Consider the following 24,886-nt stretch of genomic DNA (forward strand, 5'->3'; position numbering starts at 1 on the left):
CTGACATCTTCTGCAACTGCTTGGAGTCCAGAAATTAAAAAAAGCTTGCAGCAAGAAAATGCCAGTTTACAACTGGGTGAATAAAGACCAAAGAAAAACAGTAATAGGAACAGCTTACTTGCTCTCTGTCTCAGGTTATCTTCTCCCATTAAATCTCTCACAGCCCTAATCATACACAACAAAAGTCTCTTCCATAGATAGGCTACTTCTCAGCTTCAGTGGCCTCCTGTGAGGGCTCTGGGGGCTCTGGGGGTGGCATCTCTTCAGGAGTGCTGGTGTCCTCCGGCATCTCATCGGAGCTTAGATGGTCTGTTGGAGCCTGAGAAGGAAAAGATATCAAATTCAATACAAAGCTCTCCCTCAAGATCCAAATGGAGATAATCCATAGACACTGAACTCTTCCTCTGAACCCATCAACCACACTGATGCTACAGATACGCTGCCACCAACACCAAACTCAGAACCAAGACAAGACTTTCGTCTTCTCAGCAGAAGGCAATTGAAGTTTATCTGAGTTCTATTCTTAACTGTCTGTTGTGGACAGATGGTTCAATTATTATGCATGATAATAATAAAAGGGACCACAAATAATTACACAGACCACCTTCCCTCCTTCACAACAGAATGTTATAACATACTTGTCTAACAAGGCCTGACATGGTGGTTCTCAATCTTCTTTCGGCCCTAACACATACCTCCCTAGAACAGTGATTCTAAACCAAAGAGGGTGGGGTGGTAAAATCTTCAGATGGTATATCTGGTTTGAAAATGCCTCCTGAGTGATTCTAAAATACCACCCTTCCCCACATTCAACTGAGAATCACTAACCTATACTGTAATGATTTAGGATCAGACTCATCAGAAAAACAATATTCAAAATGATGATAATGATATATAAACATGAGTTTGCTGTACTTCAGAAAAGAAAATTAAAAATTTAAGAAAGGCAAAGTAGAGAACAATTATCTAACTTACAAATAGCATTCACCTAAGAGTAGGATTCGATTTCTTTTTTTTGGCCGCACTGCGTGGCTTGTGGGATCTTAGTTCCCCAACCAGGGATTGAACCCTGGCCCATGGCAGTGACAGTGCTAAGTCCTCACCACTGGACTGCCAGGGAATTCCAGGAGAATTTGATTTTAAAAGAAAGTTCAAGTCTATTAAAAATCTATTAGAACTAATAAAAAAAGTTCAGCAAGGTTTCAGGATACAGAATCAATATACAAAAAAACCAGCTGGGCTTCCCTGGTGGCGCAGTGGTTGAGAGTCCGCCTGCCGATGCAGGGGACATGGGTTCGTGCCCCGGTCTGGGAAGATCCCACATGCCACGGAGCGGCTGGGCCTGTGAGCCATGGCTGCTGAGCCTGCGCGTCTGGAGCCTGTGCTCCACAATGGGAGAGGCCGCAACAGTGAGAGGCCCGCGTACCGCAAAAAAAAAAAAAAAAAAAAAAAAAAAAAAAAAATTGTATTTCTATATACTCCCAATGAACAATCCGAAATAATTTCATTCATAATAACATCAAAAAGAATAAAATGTTTATGAATAAGTGTAACAAAAGAAGTGTAAAACTTATACTCTGTAAACTACAAAACATTGTTGAAAGAAATTTTAAAAGACCTAAATAAATGAAAAGACAGCCCATGTGTTAATGGCTCAGGAGACTTAATCTTGTTAGGATGATAATACTCCCCAAATTGATCTATAGATTCAATGCAATCCCCATCAAAATTCCACCTGGCATCTTTGCAGAAATTGACAAGCTGATTCTAGGATTCATATGGAAATACAAGGGGCCACAGCCAAACCAACTGAATAAAGAATAAATTTGGAGGACTCACACCTCCTAATTTCAAAACTTACTACAATGCTACAGCAACCCAGACAGTGTGATACTGGAATTAAGAGTAAACTTACTGGGGCTTCCCTGATGGCACAGTGGTTAAGAATCACCTGCCAATGCAGGGGTCACGAGTTTGTGCCCTGGTCCAGGAAGATCCCACATGCTGCGGAACAACTAAGCCCGTGCGCCACAACTACGGAAGCCTGCACGCCTAGAGCCCATGCTCCGCAGCAAGAGAAGCCACCACAATGAGAAGTCCTTGCACTGCAAGGAAGACTAGCCCCTGCTCACGGCAACTAGAGAAAGCCCGCGCGCAGCAACAAAGACCCAGTTCAGCCAAAAATAAATAAATAAATACATTTTTTAAAAGAGAAAAAAAAGAATAAATTTATTGATCAGTGGAATAGGACTGAGAGTCCAGAAACAAACTCTCATGTTTACGCTCAATTGATTTTTGACAAGGGTGCCAAGACAATTCAACGGAGTAAGAATAATCTTCAACAAACTGTGCTGAGACAACTGGCTATCCACATGCAAAAGAAAGAATTTGTGACTTCCCTGCTGGCGCAGTGGTTAAGAATCCACCTGCCAATGCAGTGGACACAGGTTCAAGCCCTGGTACAGGAAGATCCCACATGCTGCAGAGCAACAAAGCCCGTGCACCACAACTACTAAAGCCCGCGCGCCTAGAGCCCGTGCTCCACAACAAGAGAAGCCACCGCAATGAGAAGCCCACGCATCGCAACGGAGAGTAGCCCCCGCTCGCCACAGCTAGAGAAAGCCCATGCACAGCAACAAAGACCCAATGCAGCCAAAAATAAATAAATTTTAAAAATTAATTTAAAAAAAGAAAGAACTTAAACCCTCTACCTCACACAATATATAAAACGTAACTCAAAATGGATCAAAGACCTAAATTTAAGAGCTAAAACTCTAAAATTCTTAGAAGAAAATAGGATAAATCTTCATGCCCTTGGATTAGGCAATGATTTCTTAGATCTGACAACAAAAGCACAAGCAACAACAACAACAACAAAATAGGCAAATTAGACTACATCAAAATTGAAATCTTTTTTTTTTGGCTGCGCCACGCAGCATGTGGGAACTTAGCTCCCCAACCAGGGATGGAACCCGCGCCCCCTGCAGTGGAAGCTCAGAGTCTTAACCACTGGACCACCAGGGAAGTCCCAAAATTGAAATCTTTTGTGCTCGAAAGGATACCATCAAGAAAGTGAAAATACAATTTACAGAATGGGAGAATATTTGCAAATCATTTCTCTGATAAGGGACTTACATACAGAATTAAGAACTCCTACAACTCAACAATAAAAAACCCCCAAACAACCCAATTTAAAAATTGACAAAAGGGCTTCCCTGGTGGCGCAGTGGTTGAGAGTCTGCCTGCCAATGCAGGGGACACGGATTCGGGCCCCAGTCCAGGAGGATCCCATGTGCCACGGAGCGGCTGGGCCCGTGAGCCGTGGCCGCTGAGCCTGCACATCCGGAGCCTGTGCTCTGCAGCAGGAGAGGCCACAACAGTGAGAGGCCCACGTACCGCAAAAAAAAAAAAAATTGACAAAGGATCTGAATAGACACTTCTCCAAAGAAGATACAGAAATGGCCAATAAAATCATGAAAAGATGCTCGACATCACTGTTCATCAGGGAGATGCAAATCAAGATTACAGTGAGATACGACTTCACACACACTAGGATGGATGGCTAGAATCAAACTGCTGGATGATAATAACAAGTGTTGCCCAGGATATGGAGAAGTTGGAACCCTCAAATGTGACTGGTGGGGATGAAAAATGGTACAGCCACTTTGGAAAACAGTACAGCAGTTCCTCAAAAGGTTAAACATAAAGTTACTATATGACCCAGCAATTTCAATTCCATGTACATAGCCAAGAGAAATGAAAACATATGTCCATGTAAAAACTTGCATACAGGGGCTTCCCTCATGGTGCAGTGGTTGAGAATCTGCCTGCCGATGCATGGGACACGGGTTCGAGCCCTGGTCTGGGAAGATCCCACATGCCGCGGAGCAACTGGGCCCGTGAGCCACAACTACTGAGCCTGCGCGTCTGGAGCCTGTGCTCCGCAACAAGAGTGGCCACGATAGTGAGAGGCCCACGCACCGTGATGAAGAGTGGCCCCTGCTTGCCGCAACTGGAGAAAGCCCTCACACAGAAACGAAGACCCAACACAGCCAAAAATAAATAAGTAAGTAAGTAAGTAAGTAAATAAATAAATAAATAAATATTAAAAATATCTGCTAAAAAAATCTGAATTGAGTTGTGTCAAAAAAAAAACAACTTGCATACACATGTTCATTACAGCATTATTCATAATAACCAAAAGGTGGAAACAACCTAAATGTCTATCAATTGATGAATGGATAAATAAAATGTAGTCTATCTATATAACAGAATATTATTCAGCCATATAAAGGAAAGAAGTACTGCTACATGCTACAACATAGATGAACCTTGAAAATACAAGGCTAAATCAAAGAAGCCAGTCACCAAAGACCACATATAATATGATTCTATTTATATGAAATGTACAGAAGAAGTCTACAGCAAAAGAAAGTAGATTAATAGTTCCCTAGGGATGGGGCTGAGGGAACTGGGGGGAAAGGGAGAGTGACTGCTAATGGGTACAGGGGTTTTTTTGGGGGGGGCAATGAAAATGTTTTAAAATGGATTGTTGTGATGATAGCACAATTCTGTGAACATATTACAAACCAGTGAATCCTACATTTTAAACAGGTATTTTATGGTATCTGAATTATATCCCAACAGAGCTATTACAAAAAAAAGCAAGTTCAACTAATAACTTTTTAGGAACATACTTTATTAAAGCATATGTGATCAGTATAGCTAGGAGAGTTTCCCCATCTGCATAATCCAGTGAGGAAGCCTCCTTCTACCAAGGTAACCACACCACTAACTCCAACCCACCCCCCTGACCCCTGTCATTGCTCCTATAGCATTTTATGCTTCCCTCATCAAGGCACTTTTCATTACATGGACTAATAACCTGTTTTCTCTCGTCCCCACTAGACAATGAGCTCCATAAGAGCAGACGCATCATGTGATTTGTTCACTGGTGTATCCCTAGCACCTAGCACATTGGCTGGCACAGAATGTTGAAGAAATGACTAGATCTCAATCTATGTCAAGGGCACAAAGATCTTAAGGCAACGTCAGGGCAGAAGCAGAAACAGGGAAGCTGGAGTGATTGGACACAAAATTGCCTAATTACATCTCTAAGGTGTAAATTTAGTCTACACCCTCTATCCCCAACTCAGTCTTAAAGTCTAAAAGCCTTAAAAAGTCAGGAACACTTACTGGGCTCTGAGGCAAGAGGCTGGTACTGGCCTCTTGAGTACTGGGAGGTCGACTTCCACTTTCCTCCAGTGGCAAAATACCCCTTCGATCCAGCACACTGAAGGAGACAGGAGAGTTAACAAAGCACTTTGCATCCACCTCTCCACCCACCCACCCCACTGAATCTTCCTGTGTGTGCTGGAAAATATAAACCTGCCCTTTGGCAGTCTAGTCTGATCCTAGCACATATCTCCTACCTTCCATTCACTTTTTCTTCCACAAACCAGGGAATACCACATTAACAAGGGAACAAACAGATAAAATAAGAATGAAAGGTCATTCCTTCAAAACAACCAGCCCATGGTCTATGGTCCATGTAGATATGGCACCAAGGGACAATCCCCGGAAAGACCTCTTTTGACACGAAGAGGCCATGTTCAGAAGAATGCATCAGACCAGGTGACAGGATCAGGTCAAACTGCTTGTCCCAAGAGTTCCAGGATCTTCTAGTCCTCTGAGTACCTGGGGGGCAAGGGGCCACACAGCACTTCACAGCAGTTCTTCACAATATTGCCATGGCTATAGGGATTCTGGACACGATTCTTCCCTGTCCATGAGCCTTTGATCTGCAAGATAAAAGCCAAGGCTTACATTAAACATTATGTTGAAGAAATACATGCAGCACAGGAAGATGAAAAAGTTCTGGAGATGGATGGTGGTGATGGTTGCACAACAATGTGAATGTACTAATACCACTGAATTGTAAACTTAAAAAATGGTTTAAGATGGTACATTTGAAGGACTTCCCTGGTGGTCCAGTGGTTAAGAATCCGCCTGCCACTGCAGGGGACACGGGTTCGATCCCTGGTCCAGGAAGATCCCACATGCCGCGAAGCAACTAAGCCCCTGCGCCGCAGCTACTGAGCCCACGCGCCTAGTGCCCGCGCTCCGCAACAAGAGAAGCCAACACAATGAGAAGCCCATGCACTGCAACAAACAGCAGCCCCCGCTCACCGCAACTAGAGAAAGCCTGTGTGCAGCAACGAAGACCCAGCGCAGCCAAAAAAAAAAAAAAAAAGATGGTGCATTTTATGTCTTTTACCACAACAGAAAAAAAAAAAGAAATACATGCATAGCCATGGAAAAATATTCACAATAGAGTACAAAAGCAGATACCTGAGCATTATGTATTATTTCCATTTAAAAACACATAATATATTCACATAAACAAACACAGAACAAGTCTAGACAAGTCTAGAAGACTATAGATCATACCATTAACAATGGTGATGCCTACGAGGTAAAATTAAAGGGACTTATTTGCTATTTTTTGCTCATCTGTATTTCCTGATTTTCTACAATGAATATGGATTAATTGGTAACTTTTTGTTTTTAATTCATTAATTTATTTATTTTAGGCTACATTGGGTCTTCGTTGCTGCGCGCGGGCTTTCTCTAGTTGCGGCGAGCGGGGGCCGCTCTGTTGCTGTGCGCGGGCTTCTCATTGCAGTGGCTTCTCTTGTTGCAGAGCACGGGCTCTAGGCGTGCAGGCTTCAGTAGCTGCGGCACTCAGGCTCAGTAATTGTGGCTCACGGGCTCTAGAGCGCAGGCTCAGTTGTTGTGGCACATGGGCTTCGTTGCTCCGCGGCATGTGGGATCTTCCCAGACCAGGGCTCAAACCGGTGTCCCCTGCATTGGCAGGCGGATTCTTAACCACTGCGCCACCAGGGAAGTCCCAATCGGTAACTTTTTAAAAGCAAGGACTTATTCAATGCAACTGTCCCTCTCCATTCCAAACCCAGAGGCACCAGTTAGCTTTTAAGGACCTATGAACAGCTAAAGACCTTGTGCTCACCCAACCATTCAATCTCTTCTTCCTAATTCCCTACAACAAACAAAGCAGTCTGCTTTTTCTTCTACACACCTGGTTTAACAATCTCCCTCACCTGGCTTCTGCCTGCCTCAACCTCCCAGGCCCTGGAGACTCAGTTCTCCAGCAGGTAATTAGAGAATAGGCTTTTGGTAGAAGAATATGTAATGAGGAGAGGAAAAGTTGACTCACATCTTCATTGGTTGTCTGGTTGAGAGCCACAAGGAAAGTGTGGAATCCAGTCAGTCCCACGACAGACCAGAGTGTGAAGAAGCAAATGAGTACTTCTAGAACAGTGAGGTGTTGGTTAAGGAATGTGGAAGAAGCCACACCAGGGGACTTGATGCCGCAGCCCATACTCATGACACCAGTCACACCACCTTTACCCCTTGGAACATATATCACAAATATATATCCATACATAACAACGGGTGAATTCTAAACTTGCTGGCTACATCCCTCATGAAGGGTAAAGGATGCCTGTTTATTCACTACAAGTAGCTCTCTAACAGATCTAGTCTATTTAGGTGTTTGTTTATTCATCATTGGCTCTTCGAAGGGGACATTTAGGAGGGGTCCAAAGCTAAACAATGTTGGCCATCACTGCCAATGGAAAACACATCAAAAACTAAACTTTATAGATGAAAAAATTGGTGGGAAAGAAACCAGAATGTGATTTCTAGAAATCCCGTCTGAATCTCCTTTTCAGAAATGTAACTGCTATACAAAATAAGCCTTAGCTGTAACGGGAAGGTGGGACTTCCAGTAAGTGATGCAAGAGGTCTATTGAGAGCAAAGTATAGCCCACTAGAGAAGGCAGGGCTGAGCCCGGGATCAGAAGGACTTGGGAGGGAGGCAGTGGAGACAAAGTTGAAGGAAAGACCTCCCTTTAAGCCCTGGCCATCCTCCATTCTAGTTGCTACCACTAAGGCTACATTTAAAAATTTTAGACGTTGGCACTCTCTGATGTCTGAAAAATGAGATGGTGGAGAACTGCAGACAGAAAGCATGCTGAAAAGTAGTTTAAGAGGGCTTCACAGGGACATCCTGCCAGGGGAGGATATGTTCCAGGAGTTTCTTTCAATGTCTCCAGGAAGCCAATTTTCAAGGATTCTGTGAAATTGGGAGGAGGAGTAGAGAGAAAGATTAGTAACTTTAGTAAAAAATACACACATACCCTAGTGCCTACTCACTTTCTTCCCTCCCTATCCCTTGTTACAAGCCAGCAAGAGATAAGCCCTCATTCAGGCAAGGGACTCACACCTCCAAGCTGGTACTCTCTTGACTAAAGGGTTCATCTTCTCGATACAGGACCCAACACTGGACTAGAGAGTCGGCCACAAGCCAAGCATCTGGCTCCCCTCCCTTTTCCCTAGCCTCCAGCTATGGCCATGGAGGGGGATATTCATTCATAGATGAAAGAAATCAGAAATATCCAAGAAAAATCCTCTTTTTTCATCAATCCATATCTCTTCACTGTTCAAAATCCAGCTCAGGACTCACCTCTCCCCAGGAAGCTGCCTTGATTAAGACCACTCCTTTAACTCCACATCCCATCTGCCCTTAGGCTGTTTTATGTGTGTGTATATTTTCTATCTTCCAAAGTAGACCATGAGCCACTAAAAGACATTTCTCTGGTATAATCCCTTCTACCACCTGACACAAGGGCAGGTCTTATGAGGCAAAAGAGGTGACACATTCAGCCAAAAATACATCCCCAACCTTTGGGAGCACCTCAGAAATGCCCAGTACTCTAGGTACAGACCAGTAATTATGGTCCTGGTCTCCAGCAGAGGGCCACTGAGAAGGCCAACACACTTGGTAAATCCTAATTGATGTGAGCTGAGGTTTGGAGCCCCGTTCAGGAGCAGATAGTAGTGCTCACTTCTAACTAGTCCTAAGGTGCCTTCACAATGGTAAATTCCCACCAGGATACAGAATCACTCCCCTAAGCTGTCCTCAAGTCTTCTCCCACCACCCAACCCTCCAGCAACATACACTGCCCTGTATACTCACTGAGGGCCACGTAGACGATGTTGAAGGCAAAGACATAGATCGTGAGGAGGGACAGAGAAAGGATGAAGAGGTAGAAGTAGCGGTAGTTCCTCTTTCCAACACAATTCCCCACCCAGGGGCAGTGATGGTCGAAACGCTCTGTGGGAGAAAGAGAGAGTCCAGTGCCAAAACCTCCAAAACTAAGCACAACCCTGCCATCCACTTAATACCTAAGTCCAAGACCCCTAGGATCGCTGCCTATTTCAACTGTAAAAAACACTGGTTTTGTATACACTGATGTGTATAAAATGGATGACTAATAAGAACCTGCTGTATAAAAAAATAAATTAAATAAAATTCAAATAAATAAATAAATAAAACCAAAAAAACCTATTTCCTTCCAAAATAAATTTTAAAAAACCACTGGTTTTTATTTTTCACTTTTTCACAATGTTTTCACAGCCATCTCATTTGATCCCCACAATTATCCTGGAAGTTGGGCAAAAGAAGATATTATTTTCTCCGTTTTACAGATGAGAAAACTGAGACACTGAGGGGTTAAGTGATCTGTCTCACTGTCAGTTAACAACACAGACCTTGCTTTTCCAAAGAAAAGTCTTAGTAAGTGTGTCTACTAAGTGCAGGAAGAATAAATAGGTGTAAATAGCCAAGGAAATTTTGAAAAATGAGTAGTGTGGTTTTTCTTAAACTCCAGTTAGTAAAAAATTATAAACCTACATACCTGAAATGGTGTGGCATAGCTCAATGGAATGGAAATCACCCAGAAACAGAATATATAAAAATTTATTGTCTGATAGTGCTTCAAAACCAGTAGAGAAAGGAAGTATCATTCTATCAACAACTCAGAGACAATTGGTTACTTGCTTGAAAATAAGGTTAGATCTTTTCCCCTCACACTATTTACGAAAATTAATTCCAGATGAATTAAAGAGTTAAATGTAAAAACAAAGTGAAACCTTAAAATAACCATAAAGAATAGGTGAACATTTGTCACCTGTATGGAGAAGGACTTTCTAAGCATAAAAGTAATGGAAAAAAACCACAGATGACAAAGAAAAATAGATTTGACTCCATACACTTTAAAAAATATTTCATAGATGTTAAAAATACTATAAAGAAAATTAAAGAGGAAAAAAAACCCCGAGAAAGTATGTGAATTTTGTAATACAAATCAATAACAAAATACAAATACTCCTTCAAAAATAGTCAAAAAGCGAAAGTTAATAAATACCATATAAACATATATTTAAACGTTTTCAGATTCACTAACTCATCGCAATACTAATACAACAATAAGATACTTTTCTGCCTATCAAAATAAGAATATAAAAAATAATATTCAGTGCTAGTGAGAACACGGTAAAATGTACACTCTAATATGCTGTTTGTGGAAGTACAAATTGAGAGAACCTTTCTGGAAAGCAATTTGCCTGTACGTATCAAGAGCCTTAATAATGCTCACACCCCTTTGGCAGAATAAATCCATTTTTAATAATTTCTCATAAGGAAATAGAGATGTGCACAGAAATTTAAGTTCAATACTTTTTTATTAAATTTTTTATTGTGGTAAAATATATAAAACATACAATTTGCCATTTTAACTAATTTTAACTGTAAAATTCACTGGCATTAATTACATTCACAATGTTGTACAACCATCACAACTACCTATCTCCAAAAATTTTCATCACCCCCAAACCACCGCTTGGATTGTCTCCATCTTTTGGCTATCGTGAACAGTGCTGATGTGAACACTGATGTACAAGTACGTTTGAGTTCCTGTTTTCAATTCTTTTTTGGTATTGTTATGGACAGAACTGTGCCCCCCCCCTAAAATTCAAATGTTGAAACCCTAACGCCAGTGTAACTGCATTTGTAGATAGGGCCTCTAAGGAGGTAACTAAAGTTAAATGAGGTCATAAGGGTGGGGCCCTAATCCAACACAACTGGTATCCTTATAAGAAGAAAAGGAAGAGATACCAGAAGTGCGCTAGCACAGAGAAAAGGCCATGTGAGGACACAGCAAGAAGGTGGCCACCTGCAAGCCTCACCAGAAATCAACCCAGTTGGCACTGTGATTTTGGACTTCTAACCTCCAGCACTATGAGAAATTAAATTTCTGTTATTTAAGCTACTCAGTCTGTGGTATTTTGTTGGCAGCCCGAGCACACTGGGTAATACAGGTATATACCCAAGAGTGGAATTGCTGGGTCATATAATTCTATGTTAACTTTCTGAAGAACTGCCAAAATGTTCTCCACAGCAGCTGCACCATTTTACATTCCCACCAGCAATGTATGAAGGTTCCAATTTCGCCACATCCTTAAATTTAATAATTTTTAAAAATTTAATAATTTTGATTGCAGTTTTATAATAATGAATAAAACAGGATAGTGAATAATAGCTACTGATAGGAGACCACCTAAATAAACTAGAATATAGCCATATGATGGATTATGCAGTCATTAAAATAATATATTCAAAAAACATTTATTAAAGATGTAGAAGAATGCTCAGGATATAATGGTAAGTGACAAAGGCAGGACTAAAAACTCCAGTATGATCCAATTTCACAAACAAGAGAAAGACTAGAAGGAAATACAGCAAAATGGAGAGTGAGTTTGGGATTAAGTTTTATTAATACCTGTACTTCCCATATTTTCTACAATGAACATGTATTATTTTAATGAATGAAAAAAGCACAAAGAATAAAATATATCATTTTTAAAGCACAGTGAGCTGTGTACCAGTCAAAAAATAAGGCTGTAAAAACAGGTGCATCTCCTAGTTAAAGGGCTATACCTTTTCAGAAAAGGGAAGTAAGACAGCCGTACTTTAAGCAAACCTGCCATATAAAAAACACTGATAAATGCAGATTTATACAGATATATTCAATATTTTTACCATCAATATATTATAAATCACACTTTTTTCTGATAATATTGATACAAGTAATACATGCTCATTGTAGAAAACTTGAAAATATTTTTTTTCTAATGAAAGAAACAAAATCCCTTATTACCCCACAACCTATAGATAATAGACAATAAGCGTTCTAGAGTACTTCCTTGCATAATTCTTTATATATACTTATATTTTTTTAAATGTGTAACTGAGATCACACTATAAATGTAGTCTATCTTCTATTTTATTTCATTTAGCTTTCTGGTATGAGCTTTACCCATAGAAGTCCACTGTATGTTATGTCCCACAATTTATTTGACCATTTATCTACTGGTGGACAAATAGTTTCTTTCCAATTTTTCAGTACTATAATAATCTGGAGGTAAATATGTCCATACCTAAATCTTTACCACATCCCTAACTATTTTCTTGGGATAGATCCCTAGAAGGCAACTCACTGGCATCAAAGGGTATACATGTTTTAAGGTTTTCATGAATTTTATTAGGTTGCCTTCCAAAAAGTTTGTTCCAATTTACACTCCTACCAGTGTAGGACTAAGCGTTATCAGGTTTTCCTTGCTAAGTTTCTAGGTTTAAAAAGATCTTGTTTTAATTTTTATTTCTTTGCTTTTTAGTAGAGATGAACCTTTTTTTCATGTTAACTAAGTAATTGCATTTCCTGTTTTATCTGCTGTCCATATTTCTACTGAAATGTTATTGCTTCTTTTTTAAAAAATCAATTTGCATGAGTTCTTTATGTTTAAGAATATTAATAAAGAGAGGGAATACTTTTTGAAAACCTTCACATCACACTTTCTTGAAATATCAAGTTTCCTGGCTCATTTAAAATGAGTTTCAATTTATAAAAATCCTATCTACATATAGCTTTTACCATATAAAGTAAGATATATCTTCCCAACCTTAACCTAAAAAGAATTGGCTAATGAGAGGAAAGCAATGTACTCAGGCATGCTCCATGGCATATATAAAGAATGCTGGAAGTATGCCTATTGACAATATAAGGAATTGCACATATCTGCCTATCAACAGACATATTTACTGCCTGTTTTTGATCTTTCCCAGGGCTCAGCATACACTAGGCAGTGATTACAACTAAGTCACATATATGCAGATAGAAGCACAGACCTCTGTATTATGCACACATACAACCCCCACCCTTGCAGCAGAAGCAGAGAAAGAACAAATGAGGGTTTTGGAATCAGAGCTGTTCCAGGTTCATCCCATACTAATTTAATTATATGAACCTACACAAAGGTGCTTCATCTATTTCTTCATCTGTAAAATGGGGATAATACCTATCTTATGGGGTTCTTATGAGTCTTAAATGAGAGAAAGGGAAAGCACTTAGCAAGTGCCTAGTATATATTAGGAATTCAAAAAATGCTAGCAATATTTTTCTTCCTGGGAACACCACTTCTTATTTAGCCCTTCCTTCCCCGATGCTGCCCTCCAGTGGACTAGGATTCTCCTCCCCCTAGGTAAGGTGGGTTCCACTTGAAACAGATCCAGTAGAAGAAAATCTAGATTTGAAAAACAGGTAAAGTTTATTTCTTTATTTACCAAAGAGGTTGTTTTTTTTTTTAAACTAGAGGATATTTAAATTATGATTTGATCTACAGAAGTACAGTTGATTTACAATTGTTTGGAAGCTTGTTTCCCATCTAAAGTTTCTTAACTAAAAATCTAGCTTGTTTCCTATCTAAATCTATCTTCCCACCCCCACTGATCTTTCCTGAGAAAAATCACCCTGACCCTCTTCTTCAACTCAGCCTTTCCCCAGGCAACGTCTCTTTGGTTTTACTCACCCACACAGTTGTCACAGATGCTGCAATGAGAGGCCCGGGGAGGCCGGAAGATCTTGCATGTATAACAGTATTTCAGCTTCACAATCTGGTTGTTTATCTGGAAATTCTTGATACGAGGGGGTGGTCGCTGGCCTTGGGGTACTGCACCATTGGTAGCTTCTGTAGATCAGTAAAGACAGTTAACACCACTGCTAGCCATTATTTGAGACCAAAAGTCTTACCACCTCTCCAAGAGCAATAGGAGTAATCAAACATTCCCTAGGCCCACTGTCATCCCCAGGCTGGCATTTCCAGACTAGACTCTCAACATCACAGAGTATCCTCCCCAAATTCCACTGAGTGCCATGCAATTATTTTGTGTACATGTAAAAAAGTGTTTCTTCAAGCTTTTTGGCTGATTACAAAGAAAAACATTCATAAAAGAAGAAATAAAAATGGGGCTTCCCTGGTGGCGCAGTGGTTGAGAATCTGCCTGCTAATGCAGGGGACACGGGTTCAAGCCCTGGTCTGGGAAGATCCCACATGCCGCGGAGCAACTAGGCCCGTGAGCCACAACTACTGAGCCTGCACGTCTGGAGCTTGTACTCCGCAACAAGAGAGGCCACGACAGTGAGAGGCCTGCACACCGCGATGAAGAGTGGCCCCCGCTTGCCACAACTAGAGAAAGCCCTTGCACAGAAACAAAGACCCAACACAGCCAAAAATTAAAAAAATAAATAACATAGGGTGAAGTATCAATATCAATAAAAGGAATATATTTAAAAAAAAAAAAAAAATGGCTAAAAAACATATGAAATGAAAACATACAACTTTACTGATAATCAAAGAAATAAAAATTAACATAAAGATACCATTTTCACCTTCTATATTAACAAGTATTAAAAAGAAGAACCTGGGGGCTTCCCTGGTGGTGCAGTGGTTGAGAGTCCGCCTGCCGATGCAGGGGATACGGGTTCATGCCCCGGTCCGGGAGGATCCCACATACCGCGGAGTGGCTGGGCCCGTGAGCCATGGCCGCTGAGCCTGAGCATCCGGAGCCTGTGCTCCGCAACGGGAGAGGCCACAACAGTGAGAGGCCCGCGTACCGCAAAAAAAAAAAAAAAAAAAAAAAAGAAGAACCTAGGGGCAGGACAGGAATAAAGATGCAGACGTAGAGAATGGACTTGAGGACATGGGGAGGGGGAAGGGTAAGCTGAAACGAAGTGAGAGAGTGGCATGGACATATATACACTACCTAATGTAAAATAGATAGCTAGTGGGAAGCAGCCGCATAACACAGGGAGATCAGCTCGGTGCTTTGTGACCACCTAGAGGGGTGGGATAGGGAGGGTGGGAGGGAGACGCAAGAGGGAGGAGATATGGGGATAGATGTATATGTATAGCTGATTCACTTTGTTATAAAGCAGAAACTAACACATCATTGTAAAGCAATTATATTCCAATAAAGATGTTAAAAAAAAGAATAAAAATACCCAGTATTGGCAAGGATGGGGAGAAGGTATTTTTATACATTACCAGTAAGCAATAGGGCAGTGACTACCAAAATTTTAAATGTGTATACTTTTTTTAAAAATTTATTTATTTATTTATTTTTGGCTGAATTGGGTCTTCGTTGCTGCGCACGGGCTTTCTCTAGTGGCGGCAAGCGGAGGCCACTCTTCATTGCAGTGTGTGGGCTTCTCATTGCGGTGGCCTCTCTTGTTGCGGAGCATGGGCTAGGTGCGCAGGTTTCAGTAGTTGTGGCACATGGGCTCAGTAGTTGTGGCTCACGGGTTCTAGAGCACAGGCTCAGTAGTTGTGGCGCACAGGCTTAGTTGCTCCGCAGCATGTGGGATCTTCCCAGACCAGGGCTCGAACCCGTGTCCCCTGCATTGGCAGGCAGATCCTTAACCACTGCGCCACCGGGGAAGCCCCTAAATGTGTGTACTTTTGACCCAGCCATTCTACTTCTAGGAACTTATCAAAATTACAAAGAGATGTACAAAAGATGGTAACACAGGATATTTGTCACAGAAGTCCCTTTTAATAGTGAAAGACTGAAAATAACCTCAATATCATAATAGGAGGTTGGTTAAGTACATTATGATACATGCATGGGATGGAATATTAGGCAGCCATTTCAAATGATGTACACATTTTAAATATTCACAGCATACTGAAAAATGAAAATGTACACTAAAAAGAAGCATGTATAAAGGATTTTACCTTGCAAAAGTAAAATATATGCATGAAAAAAGACTGGTAATATTTAGAATCAGAAAAACAATTATTTAAAAATAAGAGTAATACATGCTTGTTGTAAAAAATTTGGAAAAAACAGAAAATATGAATAGAAGACAAAAAAAATCACTGATGGTCTCTCAACTCAGGGATATTTATGCATTTTGGTATATTTCCTTCTACTCTTTTTTTTAAATAAATTTTTACTTATTTATTTATTTATTTTTGGCTGCATTGGGTCTTCGTTGCTACACGCAGGCTTTCTCTAGTTGCGGCGAGCAGGGGCTACTCTTCGTTGCAGTGCGTGGTCTTCTCATTGCAGTGGCTTCTCTTGTTGCAGAGCACGGGCTCTAGTCGCGTGGGCTTCAGTAGTTGTGGCTCGCGGGCTCTAGAGCGCAGGCTCAGTAGTTGTGGCGCACGGGCTTTGTTGCTCCACGGCATGTGAGATCTTCCCAGACCAGGGCTCGAACCCGTGTCCCCTGCATTGGCAGGCGGATTCTTAACCACTGTGCCACCAGGGAAGTCCCTTTCCTTCTACTCTTAACAAATAAATAAACATTCATGATTTTTTTAATTTCAGATTATATTTTAGATACAATTTTATACCCTGTATTTTTCACTTAACGTTATACAGTAAGCATTTTTCCATGGTTGTTTTTTTTTCTGAAAACATCATTATTGGCAATACAGTGTTCTATCATATGCATGTACTGTAATTTATTTAACCAATTCATGTTATTGGGCATTTAAGTTGCCTCTGGTATTTTGCTATTTAAATGATGCTGCATGCAAAAACTTAAAACATTACAGACAAAGCTTAAGTCCCCTTTGATCTCCACCCTAATCCCAACCCCCTCCTCCCTTCCTCAAGAATATGTTCATGTGTTAAAATTAATTTCTAAAACATAAAGAAAAAAAGAAAAGCATGTTGAAGTCTGAGTAGTAATGTATGAAGTTGCTGGCATTAAAATAGCTAGGAAAAAGAAAAAATGATGCATTAAAAATCCTTCTACAAGTATTTGTGTAAATCTCTGATTATTTCCTTGAGCTAATCCTGAGAGAAGTGAAATTACTGGCTCAAAGGGTATGAACCCTTAAAGCCCATATCACTTATTGGGAAACCACTTCCCAGACAGACTGTATCAATTTGCACACCCGCCCATCTGCAGCATATGAGAGTGCCTGTCTCATTGCACCCTTGCTGTGCAAGATAATTCTAAAAACAGAATATTTTTTCAATTCACTTTGATTTTAAAAATATCTGCCATATGGAACTTTTTTTCCTTTTTTAGCGGAGTGGGGTGGATGCTGTGAAATCAAACAATAACAGTGTGACACAAGTCTTAAAAGAATGGGGATAGCTATTCATTAGAGAATGATATAAGTACCAGCATGGCACCCTAACATTCCTCTGCATGTGCTTTACATGAGGGCACCTGGGAGAGAGTTCAATGCTCTCCCACCCCATGAGGTGAGCTATGACGCAAGGGAGCCAACCACATGTCTTCCTCTCTCCCCCACCCAGCCGCTACCCACAGCCGCTACCCCATACCCAGTACAGGGCTGAATGTAAGTTGACAAAAACTTGCTAACATAAACATACGTATGAACTCAAGAACGCACTCTACTGTTGAGAGAAACATGCTAAATGCAGAGGTAACAACCTGACAGCTCAAGCCTGGGCCCTGGGCCCAGCAATCTGGCAAAACAGAGCTAACCTTGCTAACAGCCTGCTGTGAGAGGCAAGATCAAGTCAAGGCACTGCCTTGACCTTCAGTTTCCCTATACGTGATGGAAAGAGGATGACAAAAGACTAACCCAGAGAGAGAAAAGACTACACTCACAACTGTCTCTTCCTATCTTGCTCCTAACTAGTCCAGGTCTCCCCCAACTCCAGCTGCGCCAACACACTTGGCCTCTGTTTCCTTCCCACAATTCCCACCCTCTCCCCACCCCTAAGTAGTTTGAGCTCAGATGTGCACAAATCTATGTCCCCTTACCGCAACTAAAACAGGCTGAAATTTTTCAAAAAGAAATCCACTAAGAAGCTAAATAAACACAGCTAAATAAACAAAAGAAATACAAAAGCTGGAAGCCTTCAAAGCAACCTAAAAAAGTATCAAATCAAAATGTTGTACACCTTAAACTTACACAATGTCATATGCCAATTATATCTCAATAAAACTGTGGGGGAAAAAAAAGAAGCCAACTAGAACTGGGAGAAAATATTTCCTTGACAATAGCATGCATATAAACAGGAATAAACTCAATATGAGAAGTATAGAAACTATGTTAAAAAAAACTATAAAAATTCTATTAAAGGGCACAAAATTCAGTCTAAAAATACAGAAAGATGTACTATCTTCTTGGGGATAATTATACAAATGTAAATTCTCTCAAAAATAATATATAAATATAATACCTATTAGAACCCCAATGTGTTTGTCTTTTTCATTCAATAAAATATTAAGATCCCAACAAACAAACAACAACAACAACAAAGCACCTGAAAGAACTAAAGGCTAACCACAGATTGGTTGGTGCCCCAATGGTACAGCTTTTAGTCTTACAAGTCCTGGGTCCCTTTCTTCTACTCTACGTGGCTTGGATGCTGACTCTAGCTACTTGGGTACCAGGTGTGAGAACAATTTAGGTAGGCACCACTGTTGGATCTGGTGGGCTCCAGTCCCTCCTAGTACTGGCATCAGAGCCTTCTTTCCCAGTGTGAGCTCCAGGAGTCTCCCAGGAGCTCCCCTCCTCGAGTCCTGGGATATTCTGCTTCAATTCATGAAGGCACCCTGGCTCCTGGTTAGTGTAGCTCTTCATTTCTGTCCCAAAGAGCCCTACCCTGAGCTGCAGACTGTACTGTGATTGGCCTGTAACTACTTCCTTTACCATTCCTAGAATTCCCAATGTTTCCTGTCCCCTCTCATCTTGGGTGTTCCCCTAAAGCAGGAATTCTTGGTTAGAAACCCACTCATGTGCTTCAAAAGATCTATGAATCCCTGAAATTATATCCAAAATTGTATGTATGTGATGCATATAAGAATATTTTTATGAAGAGGTTTATAGTTTTCATCAAGAAAATCAAATGAGGGACTTCCCTGATGGTCCAGTGGTCAAGAATCCACCTTCCAATGAAGGGGACACGAGTTTGATCCCTGGTCGGGGAACTAAGATCCCACATCTGCGGGGCAACTAAGCCCGCGTGCTGCAACTACTGAGCCATGCGCTCTAGAGCCCGTGTGCCACACTACAGAGCCCACACGTTCTGGAGCCCACACGCCACAACTAGAGAGAAGCCTGCATGCCACAACTAGAGAGAAACCTGCGAGCCACAACTAGAAAGAAGCCCACGCACTGCAACGAAAGATCCCGCGTGCTGCAACTAAGACCCGACGCAGCCAAATAAATAAATAAATAAATAAATAAATTTGGAAAAAATCAAATGAGTTGGGCTTCCCTGGTGGCACAGTGGTTAAGAATCCGCCTGCCAATGCAGGGGACACGGGTTCGAGCCCTGGTCCGGGAAGATCCTACATGCCGCAGAGCAACTAAGTCTGCGTGCCACAACTACTCTAGAGTCCGGGAGCCACAACTACTGAGCCCACATGCCACAACTACTGAAGCCCACATGCCTAGAGCCTGTGCTCCACAACAAGAGAAGCCACTGCAATGAGAAGCCCATGCACCACAACGAAGTGTAGCCCCCGCTCGCCACAACTAGAGAAAGCCTGAGTGCAGCAACGAAGACCCAACACAACCAAAATTAATTAATTAATTAATTAATTAATTTTAAAAAATCAAATGAGTTGACGACCCCCGAACAGTTTTTAAAAAAATCCTCTTGGGAACAGTGCAGCAGGACCTTGGTAAGAAATCCCTCCTAAAATGCAACCCAGAACAGGGAAGAATGAAGTTCACATTCTTCACAGGGTGGTAATGATCTCAGATTCAGGATCTCAGAGGGAAAAGGCTAGAAGTGATTATTAGTCTGCAACTACAATTATGATTCCATTCCCTTACTAACCAAAGCCACCCACTGTACAATATCTTGCCAGCTGGTTAGAAAACTCACCTATCTCCATTTCTATGAAAGCTGCTTCATCTGGTAGGGCCCGAGGGATCACTCCAGGATCACTGAAGCTGGTTCTCAACAGTGTAGCCATGGAGAAAAGGAAGAGCATGGCAGCAAACACAGGGATGGCAGGAGACAGCTGGACAGCCAGGTAGCGGCATCTGAAGAAAGCAAGCAATTGAACATCTAGTTATTCCTACCCTATACTGACCTGGAATTGTTACCAGTATGTCAATCTGATCCCCACAACAAAATTACAGTACCTCAAGGGCAGGGACCATATTTTTTACTTCTCTCGAATTACTGAAAAGTCCTAACATTTGGTTCTGCACATACTAGGCGCTCAAAAAATACTTCATTGATTGATGCCACCTATAACATACAGAAGATAGCCTAAGGAACCTCCGTTACCCTCAAGCCCAGTCCCTCCCATCAGCCTGCTGGGGGTCACATTTCCTCTGTACCTCAGCAAAGGCTCATACCTGTTCAGATCAGGGACCCAACTGAACCTGGATTGTAAGCGCCATAGGTTGCTCTCACTCTGGGAATGTCTAGAGCTTTTCATACCCACTCATCTGGCGTTAGGCCTGAGCTCAAGGAGGGGGAAGAAAAGATGAGGACCAGTCATGAAGCAGAGTCCCAGTGTCAGACAGACGGTATGTCCAGCGTGCTTGAAGGCCAGTGAAAAGCTTCAGGGCTGCTGACTGACTCTGCAACATCCACTCACTCCTCTTCCTTCCTCAAAGAGCTGAGCCAATAGGTGACTAGTGACCATAATCAAGGGAATAAGAAAAATGTATCTCCTTAGCACCCCTTCTCAACATCATGTTTGTTCCCCTCTTTCCATAATTCACCTGGAAGGCCATTCCTCTTTCTCTCTGGATATCCCACCTCTACTCGTCTTTCAGATCCAAAGCCATCAATGTCATCACTGTCATCATCGCAGCCACAATTTATTGAGCACACACCATATGCACTAAGCTCTTTAGGCACATTACAGCATCCACTTCTCACACTACATCTATAATAGCTGAAGAATCTGGGATTTAGCGAGGTCTTGGCTCTTCCAAAGGCCTATCCTAAACTGCACTGTTTTTCACTATGTTGACCTCATCTCCCCCAACTGAACTTCATAAGAGCAAGAACCTTGACTTTTAGGAGTGGGAATGCCTGGGTTTGAATTCTGGCTCTACCAGCTCCTAGCTGGGTAACTGAGTTAACTTCAGTCTCCTTATCTGTGAAATGAGGATGATAATGACAGTATAGGGTGGTTGTGTGGTTCAAATGCACGACTCGAAATAAAGTGCTTAGAACTGCCCTTGACACACAGTAAATGCTAAGTAAATGTCAGTTATTAACATTATCATCATGGTTCTCTATCTCCCAGAGCCTAATACAAGTATGAGAACAAAGAGGCTATCAACAAACACTTCTCGAGTTGAACTGAGTATCAAACCAAATAAATGGGCATACGTGATTGGAGTTACCACTGACCTATTTTTACTCTCTTCCTCCTGAGGCATATTTCCTCCTTCAACATAGACATCTCCTCTTGGAGGCAGACTATAAGTGGATGAGCAAGGACCAGAGGCAGAGGGAAGAAAGTAAGCTAAGGAAAAAGGCTTATTTCATCTGCACAGGGATTAAGCAAGCTGCTGTCCACAACCCTGGGTTGTACCTTCGCTGCAGGTTTGGAACAATCCCCATGAGATCCTCCCCCTGCCTCCGTGCCACACACACGACGGCATGGGGAGTGCAAACCAACTGTACTGAGCAGTTTGCCATGAAGGTGAACATACGGAGTGAACTTGCAAAATGATTTCTGTGGCTTTTTGTTTTCTTGCCTGCTCGTTTGTTTTTTAATAAGATCCTTGGTCTTAGCTTGCTTTTGTAAGATTTTTTTCCTTCTCCTAAAAGCCAAGGGTGGGATCTGGCTAACTGAGTTCAGGGTAATGAAGGTCCTTGCATTTCACTCGCTTGTGGATTACCCTCTTTTCCAGTGTTCCCCTTCACTGGTACAGTAATTAAGAAGTGAATTCAGAAAAGTCACCTCCACTTATCAGGGACCCAAAAGGACACAGGAGAATCATGAGGCTCCATTTCACAAACAAGCAAAATGAAATTACCACGCTGACAGAAAACAGCCACCTTTCTCGTCACTGCCCATCTCTAAAATCACTCCTGAAAACAAAGAAGTGACGTCTCCAGGATTCAAACTGCCCTGGGTGTATAGTCTCCAACGAAAACTCTTAGAAAGATCAGAGCCATCTGATTGGCCACCTAAGGGAGTTTAAACTGTTTTATTAGAGGGAAAAGATACAGAGAAGGTAGAACACACACACACCCACACACACACACCCCACACACACATACTAATGTCGCCCCCATGCACAGAAGGACCAAGCTTAACTAAGTCCCATTTCAACACCTGCTTGTTGACCAGACAAAGGACAACTTAGATTTCAATTACACTATGCCATTAAGGATAAAGGTCTCTGTAATCTCCACACAGACTATCATCTGCACCTGCTAAAACAATCCACTCTGTATGTCAACAAGTACACAACAGGCCCATTGTATTGTTCTCCAGAGACAAGGATCCTGGCAGCCAGTTGTCACTAGTGAGTGGGTGTGGCTGGCAAGGCAAAAGTGGGACCAGCAGGCCTTTCTACCCCGAATAAGAAGAAATAAGAGAGCCAGCGGCTAAGACCACTGTGAACTACAACCCATCTGTCTGTCTTTAATACCCACCTAGGTCAGTCCCATAATTGCAGTAAGCTAGAGATCTGTCTTGTATAGGAATGAGCTATGTGAAGATTTGGGCGTAATGCCCAGTATTGACCTCAAAAGTCAGGAGTATCCTCAAACATCACTAATTTGTCCTAGTGAAACACTGGATCTGTCATCCACAAATATAAGCTGTTTTTGAAACCCCGTAGTACTTTCCATCTATATCGATACGAATAATGATATCCAGACACTTCTTGACACAGAACTCTCCTTTGTCTTCAGGGTACCAGGGGGTTAGAAGTTGCTTTTCTCCCTTGTGAATCTTATAAATGCAACCATGTGCCCACTAAGTCTTCATTTCTGCCACCTGAAGAGACATCATCATTTTAAGCCATCCTCTACCAACCTCTTGATTGGCCTCAGGCCTCCATAGCTGGACTAGACGACAGGACTCCCACATGGTGGTACTGACCAGCAGTAACCAGCAGTGCCAGGCTGAGCTGGTGTGTCATGTCCCATCCCCCATCCCTAGCACACTAGCGTTCATTGGAGGGACAATGATAGTGACACAGACTTCAATTCACACAAAAAAACTCAAAAGAGATTCATGAGGGGAGCTGGTAAGAAACCAGACAGATTCCATGGCAGGGCTGCCTCACAGACTGGCAGGGTGGACTAGTGTTCTATACTCTGCTTCTAAGTCTCCCTAATAGCTTTCTTGCTATGTTTTTTGTTGTTGTCCTTTTATCAATGCAATCAATCAGCCAACAAGTATTTATGGGTCAACAAATGAAGAACAAGAGAAATGGGAGTTAATTTTGTTGAGGAAAACATAACTAACATATGAAACAGCTAAATAAGATAAGACCAATAATCAAGTGTTCACATGGTGAGTCAGACTCTAAGGACTGTAAGTGGTCAGAGAAGAGCTCTCTTGGGAAGCTGATGGCTGCTTGAAACTGCTCCCATAGCCGCCATTAAGGTTGGCTTTAAGGAAGAGCTGTGCTTGGAACGGCAGGAATGGCCCAAGGGTTAGAGCCCCATAATGGCCCTTGATCCCAGATAATAGAAATAAGCCTTTGCTATAAGTCCTCCCTGATATGGACGGCTGTCTGTCCTTTTACATATGACCTACCTCTAGAGCACAGTAAACATGTGCAACCACCCATAAGACTGGTTCAACATTCTTCTGATGACACAGAGTCTGCTACGAGGGAAAAAGTTTCCTTGGACACTAAAATCATAATTTAATATCAGCCTCCAGATTTACTGCTATGTGAAGGTCAAAGGAAAATGCATAACCCTGTTTTGCTCCAGGAGCAATGGGGAAAATTAACCAAACAGGGACCTTTTCAATTGTGAGGCAATGAGCCATCCTCTCACTGAGGAAGGCCAAAATCTCTATCCAGGCAAACCTGCTAAGTAGTTGCCAAATTTCAGTTATAATAATAAATTTCCCATTTCAATTATAACAAATATAACAAATTTCAATTATAATATCCTCCTGATCAAGAACTTAGAATAATTCCCTGCTGCCTATTATATTAAGCCCCCCACTCCTCAGGCCAGTATTCCAAGGCCCTCCTTGAACTGGCCTTATCTAATCATTACCATAAGGTTCTTGCCTCCTCCTTGCTCCATTCCAGACACATCTCCCGCATTACCCAGAATTCACTAGCCTCTTGTTATTGCAAGAGGCATAAGATGCCTTTTTTGTTCTTAAACACAATACCACCTCTGGCATCTCTGAGGAGTAGGATTTAGGACTCCTCTCCCTCAATAAATATCTCAACTGATGTAGGCATGCTAGGGACATCCCTGTTCTTTGTGCTCACTTTTCCTAAAATAGACGATCACTATACTCAATTAAGACTCATTCCCAAAAGATGGGAGACACAGGCTTCCCTGGTGGCACAGTGGTTGAGAGTCCACCTGCCGATGCAGGGGACATGGGTTCGTGCCCGGGTCCGGGAAGATCCCACATGCCGCGGAGCAGCTGGGCCCGTGAGCCGTGGCCGCTGAGCCTGCGTGTCCAGAGCCTGTGCTCTGCTACGGGAGAGGCCACAA

General features: G+C 41.9%; 1 protein-coding gene across 1 annotated transcript in view; it reads right to left on the minus strand.

Annotated features, from left to right (window-relative positions):
- Window positions 1–202: 202 nt before the first annotated feature.
- ZDHHC9 (zDHHC palmitoyltransferase 9) overlaps window positions 203–24,886 on the minus strand; it is a gene marked incomplete at its 3' end in the record, with an annotated part of 30,973 nt that continues 6,289 nt past the window's right edge. Inside the window, 8 exon segments of the mRNA XM_079726961.1 lie at window positions 203–319; window positions 5,197–5,293; window positions 5,698–5,801; window positions 7,238–7,330; window positions 8,085–8,158; window positions 9,062–9,199; window positions 13,792–13,950; window positions 20,090–20,250. Of these exon segments, the coding sequence (XP_079583087.1) occupies window positions 203–319; window positions 5,197–5,293; window positions 5,698–5,801; window positions 7,238–7,330; window positions 8,085–8,158; window positions 9,062–9,199; window positions 13,792–13,950; window positions 20,090–20,250 (943 nt within the window).

The sequence above is a fragment of the Hyperoodon ampullatus genome, assembly GCF_949752795.1.
Source record: "Hyperoodon ampullatus genome assembly, chromosome: X".
NCBI classification, from domain to species: domain Eukaryota; kingdom Metazoa; phylum Chordata; class Mammalia; order Artiodactyla; family Ziphiidae; genus Hyperoodon; species Hyperoodon ampullatus.